General features: G+C 56.4%; 1 protein-coding gene and 1 long non-coding RNA gene across 9 annotated transcripts in view; one reads left to right on the top strand and one right to left on the bottom strand.

Annotated features, from left to right (window-relative positions):
* The first annotated feature begins 7,152 nt into the window (after window positions 1-7,152).
* Window positions 7,153-22,826, top strand: part of SOX13 (SRY-box transcription factor 13) — a 44,271-nt gene continuing 28,597 nt past the window's right edge. For 2 of the 8 annotated variants that reach the window (XM_045787588.2, XM_087856882.1), the window contains exon 1: window positions 7,153-7,771. Coding sequence is in view for 2 of the 8 variants with exons in the window: in XM_087856874.1 (XP_087713000.1) it covers window positions 17,003-17,688 (686 nt within the window). In the remaining 6 variants the exon portion in view is untranslated. Of the gene's footprint in view, window positions 7,772-16,831; window positions 17,689-18,213; window positions 18,413-21,719; window positions 22,312-22,826 lie in introns of those variants that run through there. The other 6 variants (XM_087856888.1, XM_087856891.1, XM_045787589.2 and 3 more) reach the window with 6 other exon arrangements.
* Window positions 11,377-18,875, bottom strand: LOC148110644 (uncharacterized). Its single transcript, XR_015722227.1, has 2 exons — window positions 18,812-18,875; window positions 11,377-16,572 (listed from the first exon to the last, which is right to left on the bottom strand). It is a non-coding gene; the product is annotated as an uncharacterized LOC148110644 (long non-coding RNA).

Raw genomic sequence — 22,826 nt, 5'->3', positions numbered from 1 at the left:
GAGGTGGGGCTGGGGCTCCTGACCTCTCATGCCAAGAAACTTCTGCTCTATCTAGAAGCACTTGTGAGACGGCAGGTGCCTTCCAATTCCCCCCAAACCAACAGCACAATTTCTAGCAGAGGTTTGGAGTTTATATTTCATTGTCTTCTGCCTTTTCCAAATAGGGAAGCCTGCGAGTGCTGGACCAGACACTTGGGAATGAGTTTTCTATACTTGGTTTCTCCCTTGCTCCTTGAGGTGGAGTTCAGAACTGTGTGCAGTAGAGAGAAGCCTGGAAAATCCTTCTCCTCTTATCCTAGAGAAGAGGAAACACAGACCCATAGAAGAGGCAAGCCAAAGATCACCTAGTTCAATATCCTCGTTAAGAGTTGAGGAAATAGAAATCCAGGAAGGAAAGATTTGCCCAGAGTATTCTCTCTGTCTCTGTCTCTCTCTCGCACACACGCACATGCACGCCGGCGTGCACACTGAGCAGGCAGACGGAGCCCAGGCCCCAAGCTGCCTTCCGTCTAGGCTGGCATCATGGGCTTTCAACCTGCATAGTTGCACAGGGCGCCGTGCTCCGAAGGGCCCGTGCTTGATTTAAGGCTCTGCTACCACCATCTTGAATTCTTAACAACTTTGCAGCAAGGGGCGCTGCCTACCATTCTGCAGTGGGCCCTGCAGGCTGCCGAGGCCAGTCCTACCGCTGACTGCGATCAGGAAGGAAGCACCAGCCACTCAAGCGCCTTTTGCCCACAAGCTGTCCAGAGCAGAGCCTTGCTTACGGTTCTTGGCACAAGATAAGCCCTTCAGAAAAGAAGAAGGAAGGGGAGAATGCCTTTGCTTCAGGGCCCGAGGCGCTCTCTCCCTAGCCTTAATTCCCCAGTGAGTGAGTTCTTCTCTAGGGTGTGAACCTCACAGGCACCCACCTCGAATCTCCAGCCTGCAGGCTGGGCCTGTCCCAGCCCTGTGCTCTTCAAGATCCCCTGTCCCCTGGCAGAAACCCAAGGGGGCGGGACAGGGGAGGGATGAAAGGAAAGTGAAAGTATCAGCCTCTCTGGACGGCCTCTCCTCCTCCTCCTCCTCCTTGTCCTCCTCCTCCTCCTCCTTCCTCCCCCCCGTTGCCATGGAGACCAGAACAAAGCCTCTCTTTCCCCTCTTTTCTGGATTGTTAATTGTCTTTACTCCATGGTGCCTTTGTTAATTGTTGCCAGTCCCCTCCCAGGATGAGGATCTAGGTCTCCTCAAGACAGGAAAGAGGGTTAAAAAAAGTTAGGTGGTGGGGGTGGGGTACTATAAACCAGGTGGTGGGGGGGGTGGAGGGGAATGAGGAGGCCACCTCAGGATTTCCTAAATTCCAGGGGCTGCTGGGAAGGGAACAACCTTCTTCACTTCTCTGCCTCCCTCCCTCCATCTGCTGCCAGTTCAGGTGGGGCCCAAGGCCCCCCTCTGTGGGAAGGACTGGGAGAGAAGGAAGGAGGAGAGAAGAAAACACCCATTGTGCAGGGCCTTACTGTGTGTGGGCGCCCTCAGAGGGAGGTAACCCTGCCTTTGCACCCATTCCAAATTGATCAGTAAGACATGCGACCTGATTTTTGCCCCCAGGGTTTGGGACTACTAAGAGTTAAATTTGCAGGGAGAGAATGTTTGCTAGGTCTGGAGGTGAGCCCTGATACTCCAGCCCTCCTCCCCAAGCTGACTTCCCCATGGTAGCTAGACATGGGAAGAATGGAGTGGAGAAGTTTTGGAAGACTCTGTGTGTGTGTGTGTGTGTGTGTGTGTGTGTGTGTGTGTAGAAAGGACTCACATCACTGGCATTAGGGGAGCACATGCACTCAGTGAAGTCCCTGTGTGTGTGCATGCAAGTGTGTTGGGGGTGGGCGTATGGGTTGAGTCCTCTGTCCTTGGGAGACAGTCCTCCAGTTGGGGGACAGGTGGCCAACTGTCACATAAGAAGCAGAGAGCTGTTGCTTTTTATTTATTTATTTTTTAAAAGTAGGTTCCACCTCCAGCGTGGAGCCCAGTGCGGGGCTTGAACTCACGACCCTGAGATCAAGACCTGAGCTGAGATCAAGTCAAACACCCAACTGACTGAGCCCCTCCAGGCACCCTGAGCTGTTTCTAGCTCGAAGGCCTGGGCTAGAATTTGGGTTGCTGAATAATATTCCAGTGCTAATTCATATGGTTTCGATTCTAAGGGCCATAAAACCCCATAAGAAGCAAGACAGGATGGTATAGCAGAAAAAGCACGGACTTGAGGGCCAGAAAACCTGGGTTCAAGTGTCAGCCCTTCCCCCTTCCCCCCTTGCAGTCTTGGAAACTTTGCTTCCCATCTTGGAGTGTGGTTTTCCTCCTCGGTAAAAGAGAACAGTTCCCATCTTCACAGGACTGTTGATAGATAAAAAGTCAGCCACAGGCCAGATACCTCTCCTGTCTGCAGAGAGAGAAGATGGTGGAGATGGTTCTGGAGAGCTGATTGCTTCCAGATCTTATACGTTCAGATTCTGATAGGCAAATGAAACATTCTGTGAATCAACGCGTTATCTTCTTGGTTCACTTCCATACCCAAGTGGGAGTCCCGGGAGAAAGCCAAGTAGAATTGAGTGGAGGCCCACCACACTGAGCCCGACTCTGAAGGGGGTTCCTGTGGCATCTTCCACGGTGCGAGGCCACCTGAGCTCAGCACTTCTGACTGGCGAGTCTGGCTGTAGGTATCTAGAAAAGCACGTCCTCAGTTAGTAGGATGAAGAGTTGGTACCCTGACAAACTGTACTAGGCTGGGCCTACCCAGACTTGACCCAACCGACAAGCACCCTCCTCTAGGCTTTGCAGAGGAAACAGCCCTTTGTTAGGTCCTAGGGAAAAGCGGGGAAGACCTGAGGCAAAGCAAGACAGGGATTTCTCGCTGCTCTTTCTTTCTCTCAGCTTCTCAGCTTACTTTCTGGAACTTTCTCCCTCTCGCTGGCCCCTGTGATACTGAGGAAAGTGATTCACTCCATTCCGTGACTTTAATCCTTTTACTACTTTTTCCACTTGCCCCTTTGTCTCTAACCTTGGAGGTTAAAGGGAGAGTGGGGAACCCCAGCAGCCCTGGGCACCGCAGCCCCCCACCGGGGTCTCAGGAATGGGCAGCCACGTGAAGTGCGTTGGAGGTCACCTCACTGGAGCCAAAGTCTTTCCTTCATCAAATATTTTCTAAGCATCTACAAGGGGCTCTGGAAATTAAATGGAAAATAGAGCAGACAAAGTTCTTCCCTCACAGAGCCCACAATCTAAAGGGAAAACAGGAAAAACAAACAAACAAACAAAAAAACCCACAAGAAATCAGAAAACAGATCAAGTAAGCATGAATTGTGGTGAGTGCTATGAAGCAGGAGAATAAGGTGTGGAGAATGATCTTGCGGGTGGGGTGGGGGGATTGGGGAAGGGACGGTAAAGAAAGGAACATTTATGTCCAGACCAGAGGATGAAAGGGAGCCTGCTCTGGGAAGAACAGGGTTTGGGGAAGTGCCGTCCAGGTAAAGAGATATTTATATGGCTTGAAGTCTGGTTAGAGGCAGACCTTTCAATATGGAGATCTGATTGGGGTTGGGCCATTTGTAACATAACAGTTCAGGATTGGAGGATATGGCGAGGGGAGGGTCTTGAAGAATAAACAATTGTTTGATAAGCTAGTGGTATGCCAGGTTAAGCAAACTATTGTCCCGAGAAGGGGGCTGTTTGAGCAGTCTATTGTTCAGATAAATTGATTTTCAGGAAGTTCCTGGAGCAAATAATGAAATTATTTACTAGTTTACGGGCTTATCTTCCTGGGCAAGAAATTTCTGGAACAAATATTAAAGTCATGGCAATGTAAGCAGCCTTAGTGGAATGATGTGACGGCAGGGAGTCTCAATTCTCCGAAGCAGTGAGGCTGTCGTGGTCTCGCTGAGAGATGGTGATGACCCGGGCCAGGGTGGGGACAGTCAGGACAGAGAAGAGGAGGACTAGGACATATTTGTGGAAATAGATCAACAGCCCTCACTAATTTGGGTCGATGGAAAGGAAGACTCGAGGACGACTCCTAGGTTTTAGGCTCAAACCTCGCGGTGGTACCGTTCCCTGAGATGGGAAAGACAGAACAGGGTGTACGCAGGTTTGGGGGTGGTGGTTAAAGCTCCATCCTGGAACGTGGGAAATTTAGGATGTCTGTGAGATCCTTGGGTAGAAACGTCAAGTGTGTGGTCGGATACACGAATCTGAGGTGCGCTAAGCAGTCTGGAGAGTGACATAAAAAGCTGGGAGAGTCATCAGCACATTGTCTGTTTGTTTATTTGAGAGAGAAGGGCAGAAGGAGAGACAGTCTTAAGCAGACTTTCCACAGAGCCGTACGTGAGGCTCGATCTCACGACCCTGAGATCATGACCGGAGCCGAAATCAAGAATTGGACGATTGGAGCCCCAATAGTTGGTATTTAAAGCTATGGAAACAGAGGCGTGTGGGTGGCTTAGTCGGTTAAGCATCTGCCTTTGGCTCATGTCATGACCTCTGGGTCCTGGGATCGAGCCTCCCATCAGGCTTCCGCTCAGCAGGGAGTCTGCTTCTCTCTCTCTCTCCCTATGCCCTCAGCACCACTCATTCTCTCTCTTTTTCTCTCACATAAATAAATAAAATCTTAAAAAATATATAAAGCTATAGCAACATAACATTTCATCTATGGCAAGAAGGGAGAGAGGAAAATGGGGTGCAGAAGGGAGTCCATGGGAAACACCCACCTGGAGACAAGGTGGAGGAGGGAATATAAATAAGGGAGGCTGGGAAAGGACAGGTGAGGTCAGAAGAAACTCAGGGGGGTGTGGAGTCACGAAGTGAGCGTTTCGAGGAGGGAGTGGTCCACTAGGTTAAATAGTGTCATTTTGATGGGTGTTCCCAGGAAATGGTGTGGTAGTATAGAAAGACCTAGAATCTTTAGTCAAACAACTTCCTCCACTTACTGGCCATGATCTTGAGTTTCATTCTTCTTACCTCTAAAATGAGGATGATGATACCAACCTCACAGAACTGGGATAAGGTATGAATGGATATTGTATTTGAACACAAGATCGTATATGTATGTTGTCCTACTGTGTGTAAGACACGATAGGCAGATGCTTAAAAATCTTTCAGGAGTACCTGGCTGGCTCAGTCAGAAGAGCATATGACTCTTTTTTTTTTTTTTTTTTTAGATTTTATTTATTTGACAGAGACACAGTGAGAGAGGGAACACAGCAGTGGGGAGGGGGAGAGGGAGAAACAGGCTTCCCACTGAGCAGGGAGCCCGACGCAGGGCTCGATCCCAGGACCCTGGGATCATGACCTGAGCCGAAGGCAGACGCTTAACGACTGAGCCACCCAGGCGCCCCTAGAAGAGCATATGACTCTTGATCTTGGGGTCATGAGTTGGCACCCCACATTGGGTGTAGAGATGACTAGATTGCTAAAAACAAAAATAGAACAAAAAAACAGTTGAGTGAGTGGCAGTGACCGGGGAGGGTGGTCACCAATGAAGCGCGGTCTGGTGGATGGGCGATGTTGGAAAGAGGAGAGCCCACGTCCCATCTCTGTTCTTCCTTTCCTGCTCTGTGGTGGCTGAAGACAGCTACAGGGACGGACCCATAAAGAAGGTGCCCATTGAAGCTGATCAGGGGCCAGAGAAAAACAACCAGCTCTATGGAAAACACAAGCACGCTGGCCAGGAGGAGGAAAGGCTTTGTGGCACTTGGGTAACTCTTTCATGGTTTCTGAAATGGCTTCATTCAGTCATCCAAAAGCCATTTGCTTAAGAGTTAATATTGACTTGTCCCACCTCCATCCCTCTGCTCCCTTCTTTCCATCCTCCCTGTCCCTAGCTTACCTCAGGCCTGTGTCATTTCTACCCCGTGACTGCCACTGTCTGGTCATGGGCCTCCCTGCCTCCAGCTAGACTGATCTCATCAGAGGCCCTCCTTAGAATCCCTCAGGGACTCCCCATTCCCTTCAGTCAACCGATGGATCAACAAGTATTTATCTAGGGCCTGCTCTTTGCCAAGCTCTCACTAGGCACAAGGGATGCAACAGTGAGCCAGAGAGACATCCCTGCTCTCAGGGAGCTTGCAGTCCAGCAGGGGAAGCCATACAAATATGTACAACCCTGGGCAAAGAGGAGTGGGGGGTGGGGGAGGGCTTCTGGAGCCTGCCGGGTAGATGGGGCACCTGACCCAGATTGGGCTGTCAAGACAAGCTTCTGGAAGAATTCATATGTGGGCTGAGAACTAAAAGATCAATAAAAGGATTTGGGTAAGGAAGGCCATGGGGAATGATGAAATCTAAAGCCCCCAGAAGGTCCTAGGAGCCTGGCTGACCATCACCTGCTGAGAAGATGGGCCACTTACACTGCTGGCACCTTATTTTCAGTTTCACCATTGCCCCTCCTTTCACCTGCTCTACTTCCCGGGACCCAGCTCAGATAACATCTCTCCCAAGAAGACTCTGATCCCTGTCCTCACACCCGAGTGCCCTTGGTGGTCCCTGTGCCCCCTGTGCCAGTCTGACCTTGGCACTGTTCCACTTCACAGTAATGGCATGTTCACTCATCTGTCTCCATCAGGAAAGGGGAATCTAGAAAGGGCAGGGCCCCCTTTCATTCATCCTGGTGTCCCCAGCACCCTGTTGGGCCAGGCATATTGTAGGCATTTAATAAATACACTGAAGTAAAGGAATCCACCCCTTTATCTAGAACCAGCTCAGGAAAACAAAAAACAACAAACACTGAAGAGAGTGCCAAATGCCAGGCCTGGAGAGAGTGGTCTGAGGCATTAGGAAGCAGTCTAGCTGCAGGTGGGGTTCTGAAATACGGTCTGAAACACTAAATCCTGGCTGTCTGGAGGGTTAGGAGGCCGGCAGTTGGATGGACAACTTCTTGGGTCTTGCTCTAAAGAGCGAAGATTCTCGGTAGCGACCCTCATACCTGGGCAGGGGGAGTGGGCAGAATCCACCTCTTTCTTCTATTCTCACCCGCCCCCGCCGCTCTCCCCTTCCCGACCGAGGTTTCCAACTGTGGATGCCTGGATGGACCTGGCTGCAGGGAGGAGGAGGGAACTCTCTGTCCCTCCCTCCTTCTCCATCTCCCCACCCTTCCTCCTTCCTCCTCCCCCTGCCCGCTCTCTATCTCCCTCCCTCTTTCTCCTCTGAGGCTGTGGAGTCGCCTCGTAGCAGCGAGCTGCGAGCGCCCTGCTCCCAGTCCCGGCTTGAACTGAACTGTGCAAGTGGCGGCTCCTGCAACCCCGGCCCGGGAGCGGCGAGCCCAGGTCTGAGCCCGGGGCGCAGCGGCCAGCCGCCGAGGCCCTGGTTCGGGACCGAGCCGAGGCGCGGAGCGGGAGAGCCGGAGAGCCGGGCGGGCGGGCCGGCGCAGCGTCCGGGCGAGTCTGGGAGCAGGACCGCGGAAGGCAGGGAGACGGCCGCAAGCAGAGGGCAGAGGGCAGAGTGCAGAGAGCGGCCTGGCTCGGCGGAGGGCGCCGCCCGGCCGGAACCGAGCTCTCCGCCCGGGACGGCGGCCGGCGGCGGAGCGCGGACCCAGGGTGGCCACGAGTCCGGAGCGACTCTCCGGCCCACGGCGGGGGGCGTGCCTCCTCCCAGCCCAGCCGCCCCAGCCCTGCGCGCCGGTCAGCTGCGTCGCGGGGGCATGTGAGCGGGAAGCCCAGGCTGCCAGCCGCGAGGACCCGTTCGGAGGAGGAGCCGGAGCAGGAGCAGGAGCGCGAAGCCCCGAGCCCCGAGCCCGGCGCCTGGCTGAGTAGTAAGTGCGCCCCCTCGGCTCCCGCAGCACGCCGCTGCGCCCCTCTCCCCAGCCCTGCGAAGTTTGACACTCGCGCCCCCGCGTTTCTGGGCACACTCCGGCTCTCATCTCTGCGAGTTTTCATCCTTTGCAAAGTTTCTCGAGAAGGAACGGACCCCCACCTACCCCTCAACAACGCCGGCCAGTGGCGGCTTCTCGCGGGCCGAGCTGGGTCCTTGGGCAGAGGGGTGGCAGCCCGGTAAGACCGTGGCGGGGGGGGGAGGGGGCTGTGTGTGTCTGTGTGCGCACCACGCTAGCCGGCCTAGGGGTGCTCCCCTCCCCCGCCCTCGCCGACCCGCCGGGGGCACGAGGGCTTTCTCATCAGGCTGTCTAGGCGCCCAGTTCAAGGATTTCCCAACGGGAAGCTGGGGTGACCTGTGCGCGCCCCGCGTGGGGCTCGGGTGCCGGCGCCCAGACGCAGATCGACCCCCTCCCGGGTTGATGCGGTGCCGGGGGCGGGCCACGCAGTCCTTCCCACCCTGCCAGGTTCGCACCCCAGCGGACCCGCCGGGCGCTGCATCCTGTTTGTTTTCTGCTCCGGCCGCTCCTGTTTCACCCCCTCCCACCTCCCACCCTAGCCGCCTCCTTACCACCCCCCACCTCCCGCCTTTGCAGTCGGAGGTGAATCTGCATCCCGATTTCTCTGCAAAGCAAATCTTGCCTGGGGGTAGAGAGGCGGGGAGGTGGGGAGGGGGCCCGTCGCTCTGTTCCCAGCGGCTCGCCATTGTTTTCCCACCCCGCGCGTTCCGTACGTAAACACACACACACACACACACGCACACACGTGTGCGCGCCGGCTGCTGTGACACGCGCGCACACACACATACACACACACACACGTGTGTGTGTGCGCGCGTCGGCTGCTGCGAGTCCCCAGACGCGCAGGGATCGGCCGCGGGATATTCCCGGCTGCCCGCCTGGCCTTCCAGGCTGGAGGGGCCCCATTGCTTATCTGGGGCTGGGGAGGGCGAGAGACGTGGGGGCTGCCGGAGAGTCCCGGGAGGGGCCGCGAGCCCGGGCCTGGGCGGGAAGTGAATTTTGAACTTCAGCCCTGGACCTTTCCGGGAGGACCCCGGGCGCACGAGCGGCGGCTCCCGCCCTGGAGGGCCGACGGCAGCTGCAAGGACTCCAGCGGCGCTCTTGGCAGCCGCCTCCGTGACTGGGGCTAGGAGGAAGCCGAGGAGTTTTCCTGGGAAGTTCGCTGTGACTCTGTGGGAATTTCCGGGCAGGGCGCCTCGGCGCTGGCGCTGGCGAAGGGGTCTGGCCAAAGCCAAAGGAGATGCTGCTGCTCTGGGCGGAGCTTCGCGATCCGGGTTTCTACTGTGCTCCCTTAGGAAGTGGTGCTCCACAGGCTGGGGCTCAGCACATTTTGGTTCTAATTCCCCTCCTATGGGCGGTGTCAGCTCGGGCGAGTCCCGTAACTTTTCCAGATTTTCCCCTGTGCGGAATGGGCAGACTTATGCGTACATCTTTGAAACTGGCATCGAATGATCAGTTAAGGGATAATGGTTTGGAAGGCATGAACTCCAGAAGGATAGCGACCCCCTTGGTGGGACCACTGAAAGCCACGTGTAGCTTAGTGGTTAAGGGCCAGGGCTCCAAAGGTGGAGCCTAGATCCTGCCACTGGGGACATGATCTTGAGCAATGCAGCCTTACTGCTCTGTGCCTCAGTTTGCTCATCTGCAGCTCCTAGAAGTGTGCCTGGCACGTAGTAAGTGCTGGAGAAATGTTGGTGTCACTGCCATTACTAACTGACCTTGAAGGGAGCCCAGAAGGGCACTTCGGGATTGTGCTCCTTTAGTCCGCTGTAACAATTGTCCACTTCTGGGAAGGAGGAAACCTCACACTTCTTCCCACCCTTTCCTGATTTGGGCTCCTCAGAGTCTCCCTACTCCTTGTCTAGTTCCATGTTGTGAAGTCTTTCATCACACCCGTCCCACACCCCCCATTATTTCACGGTTTTTGTGAAAGGCACTTCATTCCCTCCTTTCCCTCATTCTTCAAAATCAATCTTGGCCTACCTGCAGTCTTCTCTCAGTGGAAATCAGGCCCCAGGAAGGAAGCATCTCCACAAGGGTGTCCCCTGAGTATCCTGGCTTGGGCTGCTGGCTCAGGATTGGATGCGCATTTGTGTCTCTGGGGCTGGGTGAATTTCTGGAGAGAGGAGCCCAGGTGTCTCGGGCCCTTGGGGGGAGGGGTGAACGGAGGAGGGGGCGCCAGGTGGGATGGACTGAGGCTGTTCCTGGGGGAGCTCTGTTCCCTGGGCAGCATCTGTGTCACCTGCTGCTGGGGCTCACTCCGGAACCTGGAATATCCCAGCTGCCTGCATAGCCTGGATGGGAAGTTTTCACCTTCAACTTTCCACTTGCCGTTAGAGTATTTTCTAGGCAGTCGGGTTTGTCACGGGCTCCTTGTCTGATTTTCTGGACCCTGCAAATCCACGGCGCCAGTAAGGGACGAGCTAGGTGACAGGAGGGCAGAGCAGGTGGGTACTGCCTGGGACAATGGGCTTCTCTTTCCTTTCTCCAATTCTGTAGCCCCCACCCGGGCCTGGGGGAGGGCGGCCAGGAGGCTGGTGCTTGGTGCTTGGAGATCCTGCTGGCGGGCTGTGTTCAGTGATGAGAGCCAACATCGCAGTCCCCCCTGCCCCCCATTCATGCCTTTACCAGAAATGTGTTGGAACGCTAGTTACGCTTCAGGCCCTGTGCTAGGCAGTGGGGCTTTAGGGCTGAGCAAGACAGGTAGTGTGCCCACCCTCGAAGTAAGTAACCAAGACAACATTAGCCCCTATGTGATGTGGCGGAAATGCAGTGTGGGGATGGCACAGAACACGTGCATGGAGGCAGGTGGGGTGGTCGGAGGTTGGAGGCCAGTGGAAGCCACCCTCGGGGGAGGGTGGCTCAGCTGAGGCCTGGAGGGTGAGAAGGAACCGGCTGCACAAAGACTTGAAGAAAGGATTCCAGGGGGAGGGAATGAAAAAATCCCTGAGGCCGGATCGCGGCTAGCCAACAGCAGCGAGGCTGGCGGGAATCAGAGGGGAGGGCCAGAGCCTGGTCACACGGGGCTGCTAGGACTAGTTGGGAGCTTGGATTTTATGGCCAGTGTGATGGGAAGCCATGGGAGTTTTGAGGAGGGGAGTGACATGATCTGATGGGTGATTTTAAAAGATGATTTACTATATAAGAAACAGATCATCAGAGTTGCCCCAGGGGAGGGAAACGCTGGCTGAGGGATGGGTTGGGGTGGAGGAAAGATGGTGTTTTCGCTCTGGACCCTTTTGTCCTGCCCGAACGAAGTGCCTCGTGCATCTGTGAAATATGCCAAAGAAACTAAACCCCCAAACGTGTAGGTAAAGAACGACTAGCTTATAATTTGGAAAACGTATATAATAAAAAGGGTAAAACCTTATGTAAAGCTCTGTGGTAAAGTGCTAATTTCGTGCAGATAATTGTGCACACGCAACACGCCCACCCGGCACACATACATGAAGAGAAGACTAAGGCTGCCGGGACATGTTTACAGAGCTAATTCCAGATGCCGGAAAACGGGCGATTTTTATTTCCTTCTTCTGTTGATTCTTCCAGTCTTCTACAATGGTCATGAATGACTTTAATAAGTGGGAAAAAATGTGAAAAAGAGAGGTCACTTTGGCTGCCAATAGAGGGTAGTTTGAAGGGGAGCAAGAACGGAAGAGGCTAGCCAGGAGGCCCACTGGATTCAGAATGCAGGTATGGTGGGCCGAGGGGAGGTGGTTCTGAAGACGGAGCCAGTGGGTCTCACTAACCACTCTCCGCTCTTGCCTAGAGAGGGCATTCTATCCCCAACTCAGATTTTGTGGTCAGGAGTGTGGTCAGTACTGGTGAAGGGCGATTTCCAGTGGTGCCATGGCTTTGAAAGCATCTCGCGGTCCAGCTTCATCCGTACCCCTTCTTTCCTTAGTGGGGAGAGCCCCAGCCTGAGCATTTTGCTACTCTGATAATTAGCAGATTCGGGACAACATGATGTATCCAGTGAGGAGTTAGAGCTGGGAGAGATGTTCATCAGTTAACAGCTCTGGGCCTCTGTTTTCCCATCTGTGAAATGGGACGGCAGCAGCAACAGTACTTAACCTCTTACAGCTCCGGGGGCTCACATCCGATTAAGTGATTAAGTCCGCAGCGGTGCCCCGTGAATGGCGTGGGTGGGCCTGGGTGTGTTGTTGCCGGACAGGTGGTGGCCTGAGAGGCCCGCTCCTGCAGAAGATCTACTCCCTGCCCTACAGGAGTTGACACTCCACAGGTGTACTCCTCTCTGGGGGTGCTTTGAGATTGGCCTTGTTGGGTAGGTCCCCCAGAAAGCCTCTGGAAAAAGTGGAATTCAAATGCCACTGGGCCTGCGTGCCCCTCCCCCAGCCACATTCAGAGGTGAAGGGGAGCCTTTGAAAAGGACTCTGGGCTGGGAAGGCCCAGCCAGGCCCACAGCAAATCGTGCTTTGAATGGGAATGATTTTTGTGCTCAGTGTTTGCTTAAGAGGGCTCGCTCCTGTCCAAACTCGCTGCAGTCCTCACCCTTTGCTCGTCTCCTTTCTGGAACCCGGCTACGTAAGCTGGGAAGGCTGTCCCAGTGCCCGTCACCCGGCAGGGAACCAGGACCCATGGAAGGTGGCTTTCACCTCCTGTCATCTCCCTGTCTCCGTGCTCCCAAGCAGGAGGGCGTGCCCTGGATGGGGTCTTTGCTTTGGGTCACTTCCATGTTGGCTGCCTCTTCCTTGGAGTCCTCCTTCCAACTCCTTGGGAAGGCTTGCTTAGGAAGTCTGTTGCAGGCCAGCTGAGCAGGGCCGACTTCAACCTCTGCTTGCTTCTCCGGTCAGGTGGGATTCTGTTCCTTTACAAAATTCGAATACTCTCTGAGCAGCAGTGACTTCCTCCTGCTTCCTCCTGAGAGTGGGTGCAGTGGGAGACGCTGTCCAGCTGGGCCTGCCGGAGACCCCTGAGGCCATTCCTGCGCAAGCCTCATGGTGGTGAAGGCCCCTGGGACTCCCCTGGGAAAAGGTTTTCCTCTGTCCTGCATGGCACGTGGCATGGAACCTGGCAGTTCCCACGTGCTACTCCAGGCGTGGTCTTGGCTCTCCTGCCCCTGCTTTATTTTGGAAGACCCTCTGGCCCTGTGACCTGCCTCATTTGGGAGGAGCCAGGGGCCCTGCGGCCCTGGCCTTGCCCAGGCCCCTCCCCCCACTGGGTGCTGTCTGGAGGGATCTGGACGGACCCAGACATGGGACAGTGCCAGTGGTCAGACCTCCAAGAGGCTGTGAGGTGAGGAGGAAGTGGCTGGGGTTTCCCCACCTCCTCCCAAGGTCAACCGCAGGCGAATCCAAGGCCTGGGCGTGGCCCGGATGTGCTGCGTGTGTGGCCCTGCGTCTGGGGGGCGGGCAACCTGGGGGAGCAAGCTGCCGGGGCTGAGACGTGTGCCCAGAGGTTGAGGTGTTCCAGCGTGTGTTTTGAGGGGAGGGGTGTGTTTGGGGTGGTAGAGGAAGAAGAGGGACAGTAGCTCCAGCTCCCCCCTTTTTTCCCAAATAGCATCCTCTCCCCAGGCGCTTTCGGTCACTCTGGGAAGCCTGACACGCCCTCACACCTCAATTCAGTTCCCTCGACACACATGTTCAGACTCGCCCCCCTGCAAGACCTTCGCGCCCCCCTGCAGGACCTTAGCGTTTAAATGGCCTTGGCCTGAATGAAGCCCCATTAGCATCCCTGGGGATTGTGGCCAGGTTGGGAGTGGGGAGAGGTTTAGTGTTACCCCACATTGTCCCCCGTATCTTCTGGGGACATGTCCGAGGTAGGGTTTCAGTGTTTTGGCTTGAGGAGAGGAGAACCGGAAGGGGCCACAGACTGGGCCGGAATCCTGGGGCTCCCTTCCCCCCTGGTGGTTTAGGTCTGATCCCTGCCCGGCCTGGAGCTCCCTGGGGGATCCGCCCCAGAGGCGGCCGGACTGTTCTCCTCCCCTCGGCCTTACCTCCCCCAGTCCCCGCCCCCTGCTTGACTCAGAATGGAATGTGCAGCCTGTGGAACAGGATGGGGTGAGAACTAGTCCCCAGAGGGCCTTGATCCAGGCCTTCTCCCTTCCCCCCACAAAGGGAGTGGGGCACCTCGGCGCCGGGTCCTGCTTCTTGGCACTCTAGACGTGCCCCGCTGCCATTGCAGGGGTCCAGGTCCCGCCATGTGAAGGAGCAGCCAGGGTTGGGGGGGATTTCCTTGGAAGTCCAAGATGAGGGCGGGGGGCCATTTAGAGGCCAGTGGGGTAGCAGACCAGACAGACCCATCCCCAGCTCTAGTAACTGGGGGGGGGGGCAGGGGTCACCCTAGACTAGCACCCTTTGTTGACTTTTTAAAAATTCCAGCTCATATTTCTATTCTTATGTCTGTGTTTCTTCAGTTCCCCAAAGAAGTACACCACTACACATTACTTTCGTAAGCAGCACGGAAAGGTTTTCAAATGTATCTAGAACTGCCACGCAGAGCAACAGAAAAGTCAGTGTTTCTCTGGCAGACAGGAGTTGGGACCCACACTAGAATATTCCGCAGCAAGAGGGGTCGCTGGCAGGAGGGGTAGTAGTGGCAGTATGGGAAGAATCCTGTAAGGCTGGCCTGGTACCCTTTCCGGGTGACAGTTGAGTGGGCCCGTGCCCTCCGGTGCCTTCCTGTTCACCCTGGCACCTGGCAGGAGACAGCAATGAGCTGCCCTCACAGCCACTCCAGAGAGTTAACTCTTGCCTGGCCACACAGGCTCTGCAGGGCAGGCCCTGTGTTTTCCTCAGCGGGGTGGGAGAGGAGTCTTCTGCCTGGGGGGTGTAACGGGGTGTAACACTGTTGAAACCACCCCCAGCCCTACTGAAGGAGCTGAAGTCATTCCTTTATCCCCGTGAGACTTTGGTTCCAGGCCTGTCCCTGGAGGGTTGGGTCCGGTGGGGAAGGAAGGGCTAGGAGGGGTGAATGAGAGGTTAATGGGGAGGGGCTGGAAGGGGGCCTGGGTGCAGGTACAGCCCTGCTGTCAGGCAGCTGGGGTGAGGAGATTGGAGAATGAATCAGGAGGTATTGAAAGCAGAGGGAGTGGCCCCTCTGGCCCCTGGGAGACCAGGCAGTGCCTCTGAGAGCCCCAGGGAGACTGGGGACATGAGATCAATGTCAAGAAGGAAAAGTGAGTGGACTAGAAGGCCCCGGAGAGCCAGAGGGGGGCCCTCCTCTGGTCTCTCCTCCAGGACTACCAATTCTCCAGAGCCTCTGGTGCCGGACAAGATTGGGGTTTCAATTCCATTCTTTCCCAGGGAGGGGCAAGGCAGCGGGTAGGACCCGCCTTCCTTCCTTTCGCTCTCTGTAAACTCCGTTGCCTCCTTCTGTGTCATCGGGAACATGGATCTGCGGCCACACCCTCTCACCAGAAGTGGGTGATGGTGGGGAGTCTAGCCAGGCTGAGGGGCTGGGGAAAGAGCAGAGTGTGTAGGGAAAGTTAGTGGTGGAGTTATGGATCCCCTAGCTGGGGCCAATGGGGCAGGGAGAGGGAGGCCTCTCTTGGAGTGATGGCCTGAGCCTTCACTCACAGGTACCCTAGCCAGGAAACAGGTCAAAGAACAGAGGAAAGGAATCTATGTCACCTCTTGCCTGGAGTAGAGGTGGGTAGCAGGAGAACTTTCTCTTTAGTATGTGAGGAAGTCAAGGGATGAACTTGACTGCCATCTAAGTTGTGATAGGTATACAAGTCTGGATGAATGGGGCTCTTGGTGTTGTGCAGTGCACAGTCTGCACAGCTGTGCATGGTCGCCCTGTTGGAACTGGCTCGGAACATCAGGGACCTATGGTTTCCGTAATGTAAGTTCCCTTCTCTCTACCAGCTCTGCCTGGCCTTAGATCCATTCTCCTCAACATGACACCCCAAATTTGGAAGTGATTGGGCTATTTGTTACCCCTTTCTGGGCATCGATTGACTTGGAGCTTGGGGAAGCAGTAGCGAGGGGAGGGCCTATATGTGAGTGTGGGTGTGGGTGTGAGTGTGGTGGGCGGTTTATGAGGGTCTGTGGAGCTGGACTGCTGCCACCTGAGTGCTGTTGGGACATTTGGCCATGGGAGCCAGTTAGCCACAGGAGTGAGGGACCTCCTGATGCCTTTAGGAGCTCTGGAAGGGAGGGGGCAGGGAAGACTGCCTGGGGAGGAGGCAGGGGAGTTCCTGCCTGGCCCAGCAGCAGCCTCTCCCTCAGACCCTTCTGCTGGCCTCCAACCCACAGGGTCTTCCTTGCACCCTTGCCCTCCTCTCCCCCTTTCATGCTCAAAACTCACCCATCCCTGTCCTTCAAGATCCTGTTCTTTGACTCTGAGGAGATAACTGGCGAAGCGGATTTACCAATCTAAGTTCATGCTGGTGGGTCATCCCGAAGCCTTTCTAACCAGCCACGTAGGGCCTTGTTCATCCAGGAGGTGACTGTCAGAGTGGGAGCTTGGGGTGGAAGTGGAGTGCACGCTCGGGCCTGTGGGGGCCTGCTTCGTTCCCGCAGCCCCTCGGCGGATCCACAGGGAGCATCTGCCTGGCTGCTGACACCAGCACAGCCCCCGACACAGCAGTGAGGAAGGCGAAGAGGTCAGTCCTCAGTTCCATACTGACAGAAGTGGAGGTGGGGGGTGCAGGGTGTAGTGCTTCGGGAGGACCGGGGAGGGCACTGCATCCGGAGTTGGGCAGTCAGGGAAGCCTCCCTGTGAGAGGAAACCTAAAGACCTGGAGGGTGAGGAGGAGAGTGCTGCACAAGAACAAGTCGGAGAGAAGAGATTGTAAGGACGGATCCCTTCGCGTCTCCCCGGGGCCCTCCCTGGGTCTCCAAGGGCATGTCAGGTGGTCCTGCCCCTCACCGGGGACTGAGGGCGCCTCATGACTTTGGAGTCAGGGGGAGGGGTAGGCACTTGAACGCAGGGTGGCTAGGGCTCCTGGCACCCGGAGGCCTGGTCCGGCTCTGAGTCGTGTGTGCCAGCATGGGGGTGCACTGACATGCACGGGGGTGTGGGCGGGGCTGCCTGTGCTGTGGTGCTGCAGGGTCACGCGGGACTCGGTCGCACCGTGGGGTGTGGCCCGGGCGGCCTCGGGTCGGAGGCCCAAGCCTCTCCCAGGCAGCTGGGGACGGGAGGGGTGCAGGATTGCTGGGACCAACTGCAAATTAGGCAGGCTGGTGTTAAATGCCTTCGCTGCTTCTCCCCTCCCCTCCCGTCCCTCCCTGCCCTCCTGAAAATCAACAACTGTGTCAACAGCAGGGGGATTGTGCTTGGCCCACAGCCCCTGGGGCTGCCAGGACCGGGCAGGTGCTGGCAGGGGCTGCCGGAGCCCCACGCTGGGAGCAGGCTGGGCCTGGCTGCCAGGCCTGTAGGATAAACAAGGCCGCACACAGGCTGGCCAGGAGGGAGGGAGGCCACAGGCAGGCAGGAGGGAGAACAGGTGTCTCAGGAGCTCTGCAGACACAAAGGGCCTCTTGTCTCCTCCTCTCTAGCCCCGGGGAGCAGCCCCCCCCCCCCCCCCGCTCTAAGGCCCAGCCAGAGACCAGTGGCCAGGTCAGCCAGGGGATCCTGGCACGGAGGGGAGGGCAGGTGCTGACCTCCAGACCCCCCTGCAACTTGGGGCTTGTTTTTTCCTGCTTGAGGCAGAGGGAAAACCAGTCCACAGGAGGCACTAGCCCCGTAGGCAGGAGACCTGCCTCTGAACAGATCCCCTGGCCAGGAGGCCTCTGTGAGTCTTCAGTTTCCCACTGGAAAGACAGCAAGACGCCTCACCCCTGCTGGGGCACTCAAGGAAGAAATGGATGGGAAATAGGAAAAGCACCTGGAGGGTTTTGGAAGAAAGAAGCGCGCGATGTCAGGAGTGATGGAAGGTGGGGCCAGAAGCAGGGAGACGTGGACTGAAGAGTTCTGGGTGGGGGGCGCCTGGGTGGCTCCGTCGGTTGGGCATCCGACTCCTGATTTTGGCTCAGCTCATGATCTCAGGGTTGTAGGATCGAGCCCGGTGTCGGGCTCCTCCCTGGGCATGGAACCCATTGAGATTCTCTCTCTTCCCTCTGCCCCTCCCTTTCCACCCTGCATGCTCCTGCTCTCTCTCTCTTAAAAGAAAAAGAATTCCAGGTGGCATTTGGGGCTGGAGGTGGGTGGGATGAGGCAACACCCTCCTCCCTCCATACCTTCTTATGAAACAAACCTTGACTGGGCACCTGCCGTGTGCCCGGTGCTGCACCAGGGACGGGGAGGCAAGGAAGAATAATACAGGACTGGCATGGGCAGGCAGACCCTGGAGCCAGACTGCCTGTGTGCTCTGGGGCAAGTGACTTAGCCTGGCTGAGGCTCAGTTTCCTGATCTGTTTTTTTTTTTTTTTAAAGATTTTATTTATTTATTTATTTGACAGAGAGACAGCCAGCAAGAGAGGGAACACAAGCAGAGGGAGTGGGAGAGGAAGAAGCAGGCTTCTAGCGGAGAAGCCTGATGTGGGGCTTGATCCCAGATCGCCGGGATCACACCCTGAGCCGAAGGCAGACGCCCTGAGCCGAAGGCAGACGCCCAGCGACTGCGCCACCCAGGCGCCCCTCAGTTTCCTGATCTGTAAGGTGGGGGTGATAAGAGTCCCTGCGTCTAGGGCTGTGTGATTGTCAGGTGTGTGACTAGATCTGTCGTCCAGTCAAGTACCAGAGATCAGGGATGTTTAGCATGCATGCCCTGGAGGAGCAATCGACTCTTCTAGGATGATCAGGGAGTGATTTTTAGAGAAAGGGCAATATTGGAGTGGGGCTCTGAGGGAGGTGTAGGAGTTTTCTGGTCAAGACTGTAGGAAGCGCCTTCTAGGTAGAGAGCCTCTCGGTGTGACAGTGCATGTTCGTGCCTGCATTGCAGGTGTGTGAGGATGGCAGCTGGGGGGGTGGCCTGCGAGGATGGCACCTGAGGGGGTGGCCTGCGCCAGGCGGAGAAGGGCCTGCATGGCAGGTGAAGGAGTTCAGGCTCATCCCTACCTTGCTGCACGGTCAGGTATTCTGGTCATCACTCTGTTGCCGTCTTCCTCCTCCTCCTCCTCCCCACACCAGTACATCATGAATAACTTCAGTCTCGCTCTGGAACATTCTTCAGTTTAGAAGCAGGATAGTTCAGTGAAAATACCATGGAGTTGCACAGTCAGAAAGTTCTAGATTTGAAGCTTTCAGATTTTGCGTCTCGATATCAGGCCGTTTGCCTCATTTCTTGGAGCCGCATTTTTCTTATCTGTAAAATGGGGTAATGGTGTCTCCCCTGTGGCAACCTGTCGTGAGGATTCTAGGAAAAGGTGTGCCACATGCTGATGCCCAGCAATTGCACAGTAAAAGGAACTGTTAGGATTATTCTTTGTCTCGTCCAGGTCATAAGCCTTGTTGGACTTCGGTTTCTGTATCTGTCACGTGGAAATGGTGGGCTGTCTCCTTCCTTCCATGATTGTCAAGTTGGACACGGGCCAGGCTGCCCCTTTCCCGGGCAGATAAGTCAGGCCGGGAGGCCCAGGACCCAAAGCACGCGTGGTAGTCTTCCCGGGGCCCCGTCCAGGCCTGTCGGGCTCAAGGGGGGAGCCGGCTGCACCGGTGCTGGGGCTCCCTGTGGATCAGGTAGTGGGACCCCTGTCCTGCCTCTCCGATGGGGACGTTCCCTCCAGGGGCATCCCCGACTGCCGTGCTGGTGTTTGAGGCTGGAGTGTCGACAGGCAGCTGGGGCCACGGCCCTCCCTGGTCCAGCCCTGTGCCCTCCGGCCTGTCACTTCATCTCTCGGAAACTCACTTCTCTCGTCTGCAACGTGGGAAGGACTGTGTTGACCCCTCCTGGGAGAAGGTGAGAAAGAGTCAGATGAGGACAATGACAGCCCCCCGGGCCGTGTTTGTCGCAGTTTCAGAATCCAGATGTGGAGTCAGACGCTTCGTCACAGCCCGGTGTCTGCGCGCTGCGTCCCTTTGCGGGTGGCTTACCTTCGGGTGCCTCAGAAGCCTTTTGAGTTGCGGAGGGCAGAGAGTATCCCGCCCCCCAGTTTGTGGATGAGGAATTTGAGCTTTAGGTGCGGGGGATGCATCCAAGTGGTGGGGCGTCCTAGCCCCACGCTGACTGTGGATCTGACCCCGTGCAGGCTCACATGGAAACCCGCTCTGGGATCTCGCTGCGAAACCCCCTGGCCTCCCGCCACCGGGTTTCAGGATGGGAAGGACTGGGGGCATCGATGAATGTCTGAAGCCCATGGGGTCTCCTGACAGTCACAGGGAGCCTGTCCTTAGCTGTGCTCACTGAGGGCATTGCCCACCCCCCCATTGTCTCTCCTTCTCCCCTTCCTCCTCAGTACTCCTGCCTCCCGGGAGGGGAGGCTAGGAAAGAAGGTGGTGCAGAGGGAAGTGCTGGGAGACCGGATGAGGGACAAAGGTCTGGGATGCCCTGGCGAGGTGGTCAGGTAGCCTGGAGACTGCCTGAGTCAGAGCAGGGGCAGAAGGAACAGCAGACATGTGGGTCTGTCCAAGGGCCATGTACAGATTTACATGCAATTTGCATATAACCTCTACCCTGAACACAATTTTATAATCTCTCCCTGGGAACATTCGGATGTGTCTTTACTATTGTTCTTTCCAAAGATGGCAGCTTTTAGCTTTTGCTCTTGTCTTTGCCTCCCCGCTCCTGTCCCCTTTCCCCCCAGACGGCGCTCACACAGGCCAGGTGATTGGGAAGAGAGTCAGCCTCTGTCGTCTGGCTGTGGGTCCTACCTGGGGTGAGCCCAGAGGGCTGGGCCAGCCTCAGCACCATTGCCCAGACCCCCGCTGCTCCCCAGCAGCCACCCCGCATCTGTGAATGGGGTTTGGGGATCTTCCTCCCTGGTGCACAGTGCTTGGCACTTAGCTGGTGCTCAACTAATGTGAGGATAAAGTGAGGTTAGACACAGGGGACTTTGGGAAACAAAGACATTGCAAGAACAGGCTCCTTTAGGCCTGGCTGTTGTGACCCTGAAGGGCGAGGCTGGTGGGGAGACTGCTCCCCTGGGGGCCCCAGGGAGGGGAGGAGTTGATTTCCCACTCTGTGGCCAAAGGAGGCATTTCTTTCTCTTCTTGGCCTTGCAGGAAACAGTGTTGAGGATGAGAGGAGCAGAAAGGGAGGGCCAGGCCTTCTATTATTTTGTTTTTCAAAGATTGAGAATCTGTTATTAGCAATTTATGACACCCAGGTCTCCAGCCAAGCACATTCTGTTCCCCAGTGTTGGGGGAAGACTCTAAGGGCCACGGCGTGAGGCCGGACAGGAAAGAGGAGATGGTCAATAATTTATGATCGACTGTGTGGCGTCCTGGCCTGTGCTGGGGGACAGCTGTAGCATGGGGCCTGCTTGAGCCCAGTCCTGTGTGGGGAGAAGCCCTTCTGGAAGGCTTGGCATCCGCATGTGAGCCCAAATGGCTCTTGTTAGCGGGCCGAATGGGCTCCCCCCCCCCCCACTTAAATGCTCGCTGAGCCTTGGGCTCCAGATTTCTCTCCGTGAAGTGGGGTCAGGGCCGTGAGGCTCGGAGCAGAGCCGCCGTAGAGCTCAAGAGAGGAGGTCTGAAAAGATACGGGCCCAGAAAGGAGAGCAGTGCGTGAGAGGACCCCGGAAGAGGGGAGCCAGCAAGATGCCCCGGGGCGCCGGCGGAACAACCCACCCATTCTGCAGAAGTGCTGAGCTGATGGAATTGAGCTGGGTGGCCGCGAGATCGGGCCGTAGATAGGGCCCTGCGGGTGCCCGGGCTTTGTGCTGCTGGGGTCCCGGAAGACGATGCGGAGGGCAGGAGCAGCGCCTGTGGCGCCTTCTCCCCCAGGCTGGCCGCCACACCCCCCTGGACGCCTCACGGGTCCCCATTCCTGGAAGCAGGTCCCCTTCTTCCACCCATGCACGTAAGTTGATCCCATTCTTCCGTTGACGTCCCCTCATTCTCCTCCCAACTGTTGGGCTTTGACGAGAATGGAGCTGCGTTGGCCATTCTTCAAAGGGTCAGAGTCCTCCAGGGGGTCCCTGGTGCCAAAGGGCGGAGAACGTGGCAGTGGCAGGAGAGCTTCTCAGGGTCAGGGACGGCGGTGCTCGCTGCCCTGGCCTCTGCCGCGTGGCTGGAGGGGCTCAGGCTGTGCTGGGGAGAGCGAACCACTCCAGTGAGTTACTTGCCTCCCAGCCAGGCGCGTGGTTGGTGCCCCTGGATGGTTGTTGAAGGGCAGATTTGCTGGAAGGAGAGAAACTTCTGTGGGACTCTGGAAAGAGCCAGGGCTGAGACTGTGTGTGTTGGGCAGTGAGAGAATGGGCCTGGTTTCCAGCTATGAGGTTTGGTCTGTTATCTTTTTATTTTCGTCACACAGCTGACGGCCAGGCCGCTCGTTCCCGAGACGGGTGACTTGTCCTCTGTTCTCTGATCGATACCCTCCTCCCCAGCTAGCTCCAGGCTCTTTCCAGGGGTTCCTGAAAGGATGAACGACGAGATTGGATTTTGCGCGGTGAAGTTCAGTAAGTGTGTCTGGAGTGCGCGCTGTGGGCCCAGCACCTGACTTGGGGGTCATTGGCCACCCCTGTGTCCTACTGAGAAGACTGTTCGTCGGGCACCTCTGTGCCAGGGGCTGTAAGGAACAACGGTGGCTGAGCTACCCACCCTGAGCCTCACGGCGTGGAAAAGGGGGGGGCATCAGCTTAGATCGCAGTTAGGCAAAGACCACCAAGGTCAGAGCAGGTCAAGGAGCTAGGACTCTGTTGACAATGAGGAACCAGAGAATGTTTCAGAGAACGTTCAGAATGGCTAGCTCATTCATTCAGACTGAAACTTCTCTCTCATTGTTCTGTGAAAAATTCCAACAGAACCCTGTTCTTTTGCTTTCCATTCAAAGACATTTTTGCTGCCTCAAATCATGCTGAACCATCTGGTCATCGAGACAACTTTCCATTTCCCTGCCAGGGCTAGTGGGCTCCCAGGGTGTGGGGCTGAGGCTGGCGGCCCTGGGGGAGCGAGGGGGGAGGGGTGTTCCTTT

The sequence above is a fragment of the Ursus americanus genome, chromosome 2 (genome assembly GCF_024610735.1).
Source record: "Ursus americanus isolate L20-20 chromosome 2, mUrsAme1.1.p, whole genome shotgun sequence".
Taxonomy (NCBI): Eukaryota; Metazoa; Chordata; class Mammalia; order Carnivora; family Ursidae; genus Ursus; species Ursus americanus.
This window is presented reverse-complemented; position numbering and strand designations above follow the sequence as displayed.